Below are 11,505 nucleotides of genomic sequence, written 5' to 3' on the forward strand. Positions count from 1 at the left end.
TCTTTCAAGAGGCCAAACTAATGTATCTCTCTCTTTTCAGAGCCAGAATTTGTATTTACAAACAAGGAGAAGGTACAGAAGGTGGTGAAGGCTGCAACAACAGAAAATGCCACGCTGAGCTGCGAGGTGGCCCAGGAGAAGATGGAGGTCAAGTGATAAAAGGAGGGGAAACTGATCACCTCGAGCAAGAAGTTCAAGGCTGAGTCAGAGGGCAAACAGCGTCGGCTGGTGGTGAGCCAGGTGGAGAAGAAAGATGCAGGGGAGTACAGCTGCGAGGCTGCTGGCCAGAAACTCACCTTCAAGATTCATGTCACAGGTAAGACAGGTGTTGTATGAAATACAGCAGAGAACAGTAAAGTAAAATCTAGTTTCTATTATACAGTGATCCAGGTGCAGTAGTCTGTGCTGAGGTTTTTCCCCTATACTTGATTGCCTGGGTTTGTAGCAAGTATTTGGTTTCAGTATGGCACAAAGACCTGCTTCAGTCTGTCTGTAGAACAATAATTAGTAATATATGTACAGTGGAAGCAATATTCAAGATATTATTCAAATCTCTCCTGTGCCTGAGATCCCAAACTGTAATTCTTGTTCACCGAAACATTTGACTAAGATAAGTATGTGCAGTGAGGCTGGAGTGCATGTTCTATGTGCAGCCTTTCATGGCAGGAGAAGCAGGAACTTCTCCTAGTAGTACACTGCCTTTTTACTATGCCTTTATGTTGGAGGCTGCATCTGGATAGGTGAGTCTGCTACTCACAGTAAGAGACCTGGTAGAGCTGACTATTCCCAGAGCTCAAAGTAAGATAGATATCTGCAAATCACACACAAAGAATAAAGGACTGCGTTGGTGAGCATATTTCCTTTGTGCCTTTGACAGTCACAGTTGTGGCAATGGTAGAGGCCATGAGGAGTCTGTTCAGGAAGCCAGGAGTACTGTTCTGGGTCATGAAAAGGCAGCCAGTGGTTTGACTATCACATGTTTATGTGTTTTGATGTTTCACAGTGGGTCTTAAGTAAAAGGAACTCAGGTTTTGGTTGCCTGCAGGACAGATGTTCTTTTGGGTTCAATATGTTTGCATAGTGACTTGCAACCATGGGACTGGTGTTCAAGGACCCTCTTGGTTCCTTCATTTCCTAGGTTCTTTCTTGCCTAGATTTGACACTTTGTTTCAACAGAAGAGCTGATATTCTCTATGAAGGCTATTAGTTTGGGCACAAGTGGTAACCTAAACCTGTTCCAAGCTGTACATACAGACCTGCAAGATGGTCTCATTTCAGTCCCTCAGTCAATACTTTTTCTTTTCTTCCCTCAGAGCCAAAACCTGTGTTTATAAACCAGGAGCAGGTGCAGAAAGAGGTGAGTGCTGACCTGGCAGCAAGTGCCTCCCTCAGCTGTGAAGTAGCACAGGATACAACTGAAGTAAAATGGTACAAGGATGGAAGACTGCTTGCCTCCTCCAGAAAGTTCAGAATGGAATCTGTGGGCAAAACACGGCGTCTGGTTGTGGAGCAGCTGGAGAAGAAAGGTGCTGGAGAATACATCTGCGAGGCTGCTGGCCAGAAGATGACCTTCAAGTTGGAAACAACTGGTGAGCATTCACTTCGGGAGCACTAAGCAGCTGTTTATGTGGCTTAGAGGAAGACTGGCTGTCTTCTACCCTGTGGGCACGGAACAGCCACAATTCCCCCTGGAAACACATCAATGACCCACACCACAAATTGGATTCTCATTTTTAATGTAGTGGTAGCGAGGTGAAAACCTGGATGTGGAATATTTTTGACTAAGGTACTTCTACTTGAATTTCTAGATGCACTGAATTGCCCTCTAGAGTGTCTTTCTGAATACATAAGCAACCACGGGTGACTATGATCCTGATTTATATCTAGGTTCAGGCTTACTGTTTCAGTTAGGTTAGATGAATAGCACCAGAGAAGATAGGGAAATACAGCAGTTCATTGATAGCACGTGTCGGAAGAATGCAGCTCAGTGCTGTGCAGTTTGCTGCTTCATTCCCTCTTACAAGTAGCACCGAAGGCTGGAAAAGACCACTGAGATAGCTGAGTCCAACCCCTGCCCACCCTCACTGTACTTACACAGCTTATTGTTGCTATAGAAAACAGCTTCTCTGTAGACAAATTGAGTTAGTTCCATTAAGTGGCTGAAGCCCTAAGTGATCCAAGGTGAAGCATGATCCAAACTGGAATTTAGCTAATTGTAGTAGGGAATCCAAGCCTTAATGAGATAAATTATTTAAAATATGAGTCCTCCATCTAAAACAGCATTGAACTCTTACCCTGGTTTATGATAGAAGTGAGAGTTTAACAGCAGAAGTCTGAAGTTATGCTCCATATTTCTCATCACTCAAGAGAATATTTGAGTATATTAATTCCTTTGGCTATGTTAGATCTCATAATGAGGTCAGCTGATGTTCTTTAAATGCTCGGAGTCTAGCAATGTGGGGAAGTGGACTGCTATTTGCTGTTGAGCTTTAGGCTAAGAAGCCTGATTTTAGAGGACCTGACTTCCCCTTTCCCTTCCCCTCTCCTCCCCTTCTCCCTGGATCGATCTCGCATGGTTTGAGAATGAGTTCAGAGCAAGGTAAATGAGGAATAGCCATGTGAAAACCTGTTGTTTACTGCACTATAAAAGACATTTAGTCAAAAGACAAGTGTGTGTTCCATGCTTAAGTTTACAGGAGATCCTAGAAACAACTCAGCTGTTCAAACCTGTAGTCTGGCTGAATATTTTATTGTCAGTTTTGGTCAGGAGGAGATGCTTGAGTAAGACAAATAAAAGGTCATGGGTAAGTTGGTCCTTCTTGTGATATACTTCTAGGGTTTCATCAAGGAAAAGCTTAATTAATCCAAATAATTATTGCAGAAACCACACCAAGAACATGAGAGTGAAATTTCAAATTTCTTGATGTGATGGTAAACTTTACCTGGTTCTGCCATTCCCCAGATGTTTGTTTCCTTATGACAAGAAGAACTTTGCAAAACTAATTCTTTTTTCAGTCTTGTGTGCAACACAAAAAGAGGTAAATTCTAGGAGGCCACCTGAAATGTTTTTTCCATCTGGAAAGATCCATTTAAGAGCACCCATGGACCTGGTTATGAACAAGTTTTCTTCTTTGCAAAGGCTGTTGCTTAATTAGCAGATACTGTACCTGGGAGAGGAAGAGGGAAGTAACTTGTTTTGGAAGTCCTGATGCTATTCAAGCATTCAAGGCCAGGCTGGATGGGGCTTTGTGCAATCTGGTGTAGAGGGAAGCATCCCTGCCTACAGCAGAGGGGGGTTGGATCTGGATGATCTCAAAGGTCCCTTCCAACCTAAACCTTTCTCTGATTCCTTTGATGATTCTATTTCTCAGCTGCTGGTGTGAGATCTCCAACCTGTCCCCGTTGTCTTTCAGTGCGGCAGATGAAGCTGGTGAAAGGTCTGCAGCCCCTGGAATTCCCTGAGAAGGGAACTGTCACCTTTTCGGTGGAGGTGTCCCATGAGGATGTGGAAGGGACTTGGCAGAAGGACGGCGTGCGGCTGAAGCCTGCACCAAATATCACGATGGGTGTCCAGGGGAAGAAACATTCCTTGACACTTTCTTCTGTGACTCTTGAAGATGCAGGACTCATTTCCTTTAAAGCAGAAGGCATGAATTCATCGGGGAGGCTCACTGTGACAGGTATTGGTTGGTGCAAGGTGTCATTATCTGCTCCTGTCCCAGATTACTTTAACAGCAGAACCAGCTTTCCTTCCAGCTGCAAAGAATGTAATGCACTGGGCCATTGCCACCAGAGTATCCCTCAGATATCAAGAGGATTGTTGGAACGTTATTGTCCCTAGCACAAGTAATGATAATGTGCTCAAAACAATAGGTTTTTTTGTTGTTAATTACAAGTTCTAGTGAGCATGGAGAGTAGGCACTGCCTTTCATTATTCCTTATGCCAGATGCTCCTAGAGACCTCATTCCCAACTAAATCCATATCCTTCTTTCTCCTTCTCAGAATTGCCTGTGAAAATCAGCAAGCCATTGGCAGACATCAGCGTCACTCAGAAGGACAAGGTCACATTTGAGTGTGAGCTGTCCAGGCCCAAGGTGGACGTCAAGTGGTTCAAGGTATGGCATGTAATGGTATTTTCCTTTCTGACTTCTCTGGAAATGAATGAGAGCCTTTAATTTCACTTCCAAGGGATGCGAGTCTGAGCTTATGCTTGATAGCTTTTGCATTGCTCTCTTTTCTTTGTGCTCTTTTACTTGCCCAGATCAGCACTCTTTGTTATTATGTCCTGAGTTCATTTATCAAGTTGAAATGGAAGTTTGTTTTGGGTTTATTGTGAATTCCTGAGGTCTTGCTGCACAAAATATTGTTGGTTGGAGCACAGTCTTGAGCTTCAACTCTAACACAGAAATTCTCAGCTGGGATTTTGTAGCCTTGTTGTGAACTGGGTTTTAGGGTGAAATCTCAGTTTTCTTTGCACCTGACAGTGTGAGAATTTGCTCTGGCATTTTGTGTACCTCCCCGGTGCTCAGCTGTTCCTTCCCTTACTTGAGGATAACGTCATTTATTCAAGGTGATGTCCAAACGAGTTTGTTAACAGTCCTCCTCAGTGCTTTAAGCTGTCATAGGTCAGCCAGAATTTATGCAAGTTCTATAGCCATTCCTACATGTTGAAAACACTGCACTGTGCTTAAGCTTCAGCATATGTTCCAGTAAGCACAGTTCCATTAATTCTAGGGGAGTGGGTGAATTAAGCATAGATCTGAAGGCTCCCTTTGCTCAGTGCAGAGATGGAAGGACTCATGGAGATCTGACTTGATATTTTTCCTTCTAGGATTGGAAGGAGCTCCGTCAAAGTAAAAGAAGTGGGCATTACTTCCCAGGGAAATAAGAGAAGTCTTATTATTCACTAGTGTGAATATGAAAATCAGGGAACATGCACATGCCAAGCAGCTGAAGACAAGACATCAGCTACCCTAAAGGTTCATGGTAGATTCCACTTTCCTAAGGGACGTCTGAAAGGATGCTTTTTTTCTGATTTCCTACTAGATGCTGTCCTCATGTGGCCACTTGGGTTCAGTGTTAGCATGAACATGAACATCTGTCCTGTCCTATGACTTTGGTGAACTCTCATTTTCTCTCTCAGTCTGCAACCAGGTTGGGTTGCTATTTCAGTACTGGCTGTTTTATGCAGGAACTCTGCTCCTGAGGTTAATCTAAGTTGTATCCAGGCCCTTCAGAAGGAAAGGGAAATAGCAGCACAGAAATATGGTCTGATTCTGACATAAATAAGTGCAGACCTAGAGAGTTAAAAGGGATTGTGTGATGTTCAAGGGACTTTGAAGCAAAGATGTCCCCTAGGTAAGATTTGTGGCTGACATTCCCCATACATTGTGGGCACACAAGCTAAGGAGAGACTAGTGATGAGCATGCAGAGAAGCCAATGATTCAGACAGGTTTGTAGTGACACGACATTGTAGAGTTCTGTCTAGTTCTCCTTGGCATAGTTTGGAAAATGAAGATGAGGAGATTGGTGGTAACCAATATGGCTTCCTCAAATTCAAGCCATGTCTGACAAACTTGGTGGCCTTTCATGATGGAGTAACAGCATCAGTGGATAATGGGAGAGCAACTGACATCATCTACTTGGACTTGTGCAGAGCATTTGATCCCGTCCTGCATGACATCCTGGTCACCAAACTGGAGAAAAATGGTTTTGATGGATGGACCAGTTGCAGGATAGGGAACTGTCTGGATGGTCACACTCAGAGAGCTGCAGTCAATAGCTCAGTGTCCAGGTGGAGGGTGGTGTTGGGACCAGTGTTATTTAACATTTTTGTAGGCAACATGGACAGTGGAATCAAATGCAGCCTCAGCAAGTTTGCAGATGACACCAAGCTGAGCGGTGCTGTTGATGTGCTAGAGGGAAGGGATGCTACCCAGAGGGACCTGGACAGGCTGGAGAGGTGGGCCCTTGGCAGCCTCATGAACTTGAGTGTGGCCAAGTACAAGGCCCTGCACCTGGGTCAGGGCAATCCCAAGCACAGGCACAGGCTTAGAGGAGAATGATTTGAGAGAAGCCTTGACCCTGAGGAGAAGAGTTGGTGTGGAGGGAGGTGTCCCTGCCTATAGCAGGGGGACTGGAACTAAATGACCTTAAAGATTCATTCAGTTCTATTGTTTTTCTACCCTTAATTTTGCTTGAAAGGTTTTAGAATAAATGAGATTCTGGTTTCCATGAAAACTGTTTGCAGGGAGCTCCATTGTAGCTAGTAAGTCTATCTTTAAGTTCACGGGCAATAATGCATTGACTGTGTTGAAGAGAGAAATGACTCAGGAATGGATGATGGTTTAGAATAAAACATAATCCTACTTATTTTCTATGCAAATATGTGTAAGGAAAAGATGCTGCACTCAGTTCTGGAAATACCCTGACAAATATATCTCTACTGTTTCACAGCTGGAGATATCAAGATTGTTAAACCACTGGAAGATGTGGAAGTGAATGAATATGGGAGTGCATCTTTTGTCTGTGAGATTTCACACGATGAGGTTCAGACCCAGTGGTACAAAGATGACAACAAGCTGAAGGCTGATGACAACATCAGAATGCGGCAAGATGGTAGGGTGTAAGAGGGGGATCTTTCTCCTGAGTGGGGGGTGGGTTGGAGATGAAGCAGAAAGGACATCTGAAATGAAGTGAAGAAGGTTCAGAAGGGAGTTCCCCTTTTGTTTTGGGACTGAGGTTAGGGTGGAACAAGTGACATGGACCAGCTAACATCATTTGCAAGAATGTCAAAAAAGTTGAATGCCACCAGGACCTTTCACAGAAATAAAAACTCCTACCTACCTACCTTTCTGCCCACAAAATATCCAGCTTGTCTTTTGGGTTTTACTTTTGCTAAGTAAAACAAATTATTTTCTTACGAGGTTGATTTTCTACTTTTAAACTTCAGATTTGTGTTTGAACGTTGAGGGATAAAAAACATAGCTTGACTTTTTCTTCATTTTCTCTGTCTGTTTGAAAAGAGCACAGGGTTGTTTTTGTTTTTTTTTTTTAATATATACAATGTTAGGGTATATATATGATGTTAAGTGTGATAAAGAAAACGGAGACATTTGAGTTAGCACACTACTCAAGAGTTCAGTCCCCAGCTTTGCCACTGTTACCATTATAAGGGCAAGAACATCCTGGAAAATGAATTTCTCCTAAGTAGAGTCAATACATTTGAGCTACAGAGACCTTTACTAGGTGAAAACTTGTTGTTCAGAGCTAAGTTGCTGTATTTAACCAAAGTAATTATCAATGTCCGTGTTTCATTGAATCTCTATTCCATTTCGTAATGCGAGGAGTTTGATATTGGGATGGGAAGGTCATGGTTTGATTTTGATGTTGGACTGGGAATCAGAAGATCTGGGCTCTCTTCAGGTTGTCAGTCTTATTGTCTGACTTCTTAACAACATTCCTTTCTTTATAATATTATTTAATGATGTTTTAAGGCATTTTGAGCTGATAGGTGTAGTGTTCATGTGACTTCTTAACAACATTCCTTTCTTTATATTATTTTTTAATGATGTTTTAAAGGCATTTTGAGCTGATAGGTGTAGTGTTCATGTGTAGTAATGCTGATGTGAGTAAGTAGGGTGATAATGTAAGGGTTTTTTACATTCCTTCTACATCTCTGCTTTCTCTTGTTCCATCCTTCTTAAAGAGCAATCCATTAATCTAGTAAAGGAGCTGTGTGATGAGGATGTGACTGAGCCTGAAAAAGCCAAGTTTGAATGCGAGATATCCATTCCTTCTGTGAAACCTCCCAAGTGGTATCTACGTGGGGAAGTCTTACAGGCTGGCAGAAACTTGATTATGCAGCAAGAAGGCACCATCCACCAGCTTGCCATAGCGAAAACCACCACTGATATGACAAGCACCATTCAGTTCTCAATTGGCAAATCAAAATCCACAGCCAATCTGCTTGTCAGAGGTAACATATCCTGGCTTGGTTTACATCATGAAGATGAAGAATTAATTAACGTACAGTCTTCCTTCACTGGGGTCTTTGAAATATTTTGTGTGTGTCTGGAGGGTCTGCTCCATCTCCAGTTCAAAGTTGTTGGACACTAAATGAGACAGCTGCATCTCAGTAAAAAATCTGTTTGAATAGCTGTGATATGCTTACTATTCAGATCTACAGAGCGGAGGTTTTGTCCTTGGCTATACCAAAGAAGTCAAATCAGGTGAAATTAATTGTATTTCTGAACTAGACAAGGTTAAGTTTGGTAGCACCTAAATTTGATGCAGTTTGTCATTGATTTCACCTGAAAGAAACTTCCAGGCTTTTTATCTGCTGTTGTCCCCAGCGTAAGAGTCTCCATTCACACCCTAAAGTACTTGTAATATTTTCAACTCACTCTTATTTGAATAAAAGCCTCAACAAATGGGAGCAATTTAATTAGCACAGAACAAGAGCTGGACCTTGCATTTGGTAGATAATATACAGTATTACTTTATAGAAATGTAGTCAATGGCATTCCCTATAGACAATCATTTGTTTTATCTTTGGAGTGGTTCAAAAAACCATTGTGAACATGACATTAATTGGAATGGAATACACGCAAGAGACTTTCCTCTTCTTCCAATTGTCCTCATCCTTTCTTCTCTTCCACCCCTGCTTTGCAGATTACCATATAGAAATCACCAGGAAGTTGGAGGACAAGACAGCTTTGGAACATCATTCTGTCATCCTGTCCTGTGACTTCAGGCCTTCTCCAAAGGTTGTGAAATGGTTCAAGGGCCACACACCCATCGAACCCTCTGAGAAGTACAAGATCAAGAGGGATAAGCATTCAGCAGAGCTCAAGATTCTGAAGCCGAAGCCCGATGATGCTGGTGTGTACAAGTGCAAGGCAGGAATTGCAGAGACTGAGGCCACGCTGACAGCTGAAGATATGAGCAGGGAGGGTGACCTCTTCCATGTCCTATTTCACCTCAGATTTCTCTTCTTGAGGTTGATTTCTGCCGTTCTCTCCTGCTAACTTTATAAATGTATAGTCTTCACTGAGAAGATTACACAAAGATCATCTAGTCCAACCATTCTACCACATCCCAGTATGCTTTATAGTAACAGTGGTAACAGTTCACCTTGTTTCCCCACAGCCTGCAATGTAGAAGTAACGAAGCACCTGCAGGATGTGGAAATTGAAGAAGAGAGCTCTGCTGTCTTCTCCTGCGAGCTGTCCCATGATGACGAGGATGTGGAATGGTTCCTGAATGGCAACCTCCTTTACACCAACAATTACAATGACATCAAGAACATTGGCAATTGCTGCACACTGACAATGAAGCAGGTTAAGCCTGAGGATGCTGGCACAGTGACAGTGAAGTCAGACAAGGTGTCAGAAAGCGCACCTGAAGGTGATAGGTGGGTCTGATCACACCCCTCCTGGATGTAAGAGATGCTAAGGAGCTCCAGTTCATTCTATTGTGCAGCAATCCTGCTTCTAAAGCTCACCTCTCTGGGGCTCAGATAGCCACCAAAGTCATGATGGGCTTTCTTCCAGTGATTTATGGAATTAAGGATTTATGACTGCAGGGAGAGATCATTCAGTGTGTGTTTTGCCTCTGGGATGACTAATGACCAGGCTGTGAGCAACCTGATCTAGCTGTGAATGTCCCTTTTTATTGCAGGGGAGCTGGGCTAGATGGCCTTTAAGGGTCTCTTCCAATTCTAAGGATACTGTGATTCTAATCTGCTCTCCCCAGCAATTAAGCTCTTTTACTCTATGCGCTCAGAGTTTGAAGGATTTCCTCTTTCTCCTTTCTTTTGCATTTGGTGGAAGTTTTTTCCCCAGTTTAAAAATCTGATGTGTGAAATAGAAGACAGATAAGAGGAGTCAATAATACAGGAAAATCAAAAGTGTTCCTCTTAATCCTGTGGCCTGCTGTATGAGCTCTGCTCCATGTGAGGGCAATGCCAGCTCTCCAGCTTTAGAAGAGCTGCATCCCAATTACTTCATATGATATCAGTCCCACCCAAGGCAATGCAGGCTGTCCCTCCTGTTCCCTGTATTCTCCTACTGATTAGTTCAGAATTCCATAAAGTGCATTCAGTCAACACACATGAAACCGCTTTATGTTCTATATTGGTGTCGTCAGTGCTGGTAAAGATTTATTTATCCCTCTTTAAAAATCTGAAAGCAACTGGAAATGTCTCAACTTCTGTATCACATTGTTCTGTTTTGCCCTTTTAATTGCAGAGAAGCCTGCTGTCTTCGTGAAGCCCTTGGATGATGTTTTTGGTGAGGAGCGGGGTGTGATTAAATTGGAATGCGAAGTCTCTAAAGAGAAGGTCAAACCAGTGTGGAAAAAGGACGGTGTTGTGCTCACTTCTGGCAACAAGTATGAGCTGGTACAGTCTGGGAAGACCCTATATCCCCTTATCCATGACTTCGAGAAGTCAGATGCAGGTTTCTATACCTGTGATATTGGCAGTGATGTTGCCAAATCAAAGGTCGGCATTCAGGGTAAGTACTGTGGAAAGTAAAGGAGTGCTGAAAGCACATTCAGTGTGGTCACTATGTCTTACACCTATTCCCCCACGAGCCTTAATAGTTTCTACAATAGAAGTGTATTACTGCAATTTAGCACAGTGATGTCTGGAAAATTCCCATTGCTTTTGATGTAAATGTATCTCATTTTGCCATGAAAATCACCAAACACATCAAGAATGTCCTGGAAATATTTCCTTTCTAAACATCCCTAAAATGGAGAAATGGTTTGAACACCAGTAGGGGTAGGATGGTAACAAATTAGCTAATAGAAACATTTAATTTCTTGTCATAGGCAAAACCCTTTTTCTCACGCAGCATCCTAGAGTTGTCCTTTCTGTTAGGTTGTTCCCTCTGTAGCTCATTGAATCTTCATTCTGCTCCATGGACTGAGCTGCTCTAATTGTAGTTCTTCCAGAGCAAAGACAAGAGATTCACGTCTCTTTTTTTTTATAGCTTTCTGGTATTTCTGAGTGGAGAATGTCTTAGAGAATACATCAGTAAGGAACGCAGCCATGTTCTGCAAATCCTGAGTTAAAACACCAGTACAGCTACTCATGTCAGTCACAAATGCCTTTTCTCCATATAAACCTCATACTAACGTATCTCTTACCTTCCAGAGCTGAATAGTGGCATTACCAAACGGCTGAAAACCACTGAAATCCAGGAGGGAGAAGATTGTACTTTTGAATGCATTCTGTCCCATGAAAGCATTGATGAGTTCAACTGGACACTGAATGGAAGCAGAGTGGAAAGTGGTGGGCGATTTAAAGCTTCTAACGTGAGTCGGAAATATACTCTCATTATCAAAAGTGTGACTCCTACTGACGCTGGGGAAGTCGTTTTTACTGCCCGTGGTCTAACCTCCAAAGCCTCTCTGTCTGTGAAAGGTAATGAGATGGGAGAGATTCTGGGGCCTGATTCCTTCAACTGTCTTCTGATAAGATTGTCATGAGAGCTAA

General features: G+C 42.7%; 3 protein-coding genes across 4 annotated transcripts; all 3 read left to right on the forward strand.

Annotated features, from left to right (window-relative positions):
- The first annotated feature begins 3,355 nt into the window (after positions 1-3,355).
- LOC146759231 (obscurin-like protein 1) lies at positions 3,356-6,795 on the forward strand. 2 transcript variants are annotated; one of them, XR_014932238.1, is made up of 4 exons: positions 3,356-3,680; positions 4,004-4,116; positions 4,833-4,980; positions 6,459-6,795. XR_014932238.1 is itself a non-coding variant. In XM_085510187.1 (3 exons), exons 1-3 carry the CDS (start codon positions 3,422-3,424, stop codon positions 4,887-4,889), a joined length of 429 nt encoding a protein of 142 aa, XP_085366313.1. In that variant the 5' UTR covers positions 3,356-3,421; the 3' UTR covers positions 4,890-5,072. The 2 variants fall into 2 exon arrangements, 1 of the variants encoding a protein (XP_085366313.1); XM_085510187.1 differs by lacking the exon at positions 6,459-6,795 and having other exon boundaries at positions 4,833-5,072.
- Positions 6,796-7,709: 914 nt separating this feature from the next.
- LOC146759232 (obscurin-like) lies at positions 7,710-9,404 on the forward strand. The gene is made up of 2 exons (XM_085510186.1): positions 7,710-7,980; positions 8,676-9,404. The coding sequence occupies exons 1-2, from the start codon at positions 7,863-7,865 to the stop codon at positions 9,029-9,031; spliced, it is 474 nt and encodes a 157-aa protein (XP_085366312.1). The 5' UTR covers positions 7,710-7,862; the 3' UTR covers positions 9,032-9,404.
- Positions 9,405-9,540: 136 nt separating this feature from the next.
- LOC146759233 (obscurin-like) lies at positions 9,541-11,498 on the forward strand. The gene is made up of 3 exons (XM_085510324.1): positions 9,541-9,544; positions 10,253-10,519; positions 11,164-11,498. The coding sequence occupies exons 1-3, from the start codon at positions 9,541-9,543 to the stop codon at positions 11,496-11,498; spliced, it is 606 nt and encodes a 201-aa protein (XP_085366450.1).
- Positions 11,499-11,505: the final 7 nt, after the last annotated feature.

The sequence above is a fragment of the Coturnix japonica genome, chromosome 10 (assembly GCF_054131305.1).
Source record: "Coturnix japonica strain WE chromosome 10, WE-NBRP24, whole genome shotgun sequence".
In the NCBI taxonomy this organism is placed as follows: Eukaryota; Metazoa; Chordata; class Aves; order Galliformes; family Phasianidae; genus Coturnix; species Coturnix japonica.

What these genes read in the sequence shown, in the direction of transcription:
- LOC146759231 (XM_085510187.1), top strand. Translation starts at nt 3,422, where the DNA reads ATGAAGCTGGTGAAAGGTCTGCAGCCCCTGGAATTCCCTGAGAAGGGA. An exon ending in GGGGAGGCTCACTGTGACAG is followed by an intron (nt 3,681 to 4,003) that starts GTATTGGTTGGT and finishes TCTCCTTCTCAG; the next exon opens with AATTGCCTGTGAAAATCAGC. An exon ending in TGGACGTCAAGTGGTTCAAG is followed by an intron (nt 4,117 to 4,832) that starts GTATGGCATGTA and finishes TTTTCCTTCTAG; the next exon opens with GATTGGAAGGAGCTCCGTCA.
- LOC146759232 (XM_085510186.1), top strand. Translation starts at nt 7,863, where the DNA reads ATGCAGCAAGAAGGCACCATCCACCAGCTTGCCATAGCGAAAACCACC. An exon ending in AGCCAATCTGCTTGTCAGAG is followed by an intron (nt 7,981 to 8,675) that starts GTAACATATCCT and finishes CCTGCTTTGCAG; the next exon opens with ATTACCATATAGAAATCACC.
- LOC146759233 (XM_085510324.1), top strand. An exon ending in ATCAAAGGTCGGCATTCAGG is followed by an intron (nt 10,520 to 11,163) that starts GTAAGTACTGTG and finishes CTTACCTTCCAG; the next exon opens with AGCTGAATAGTGGCATTACC.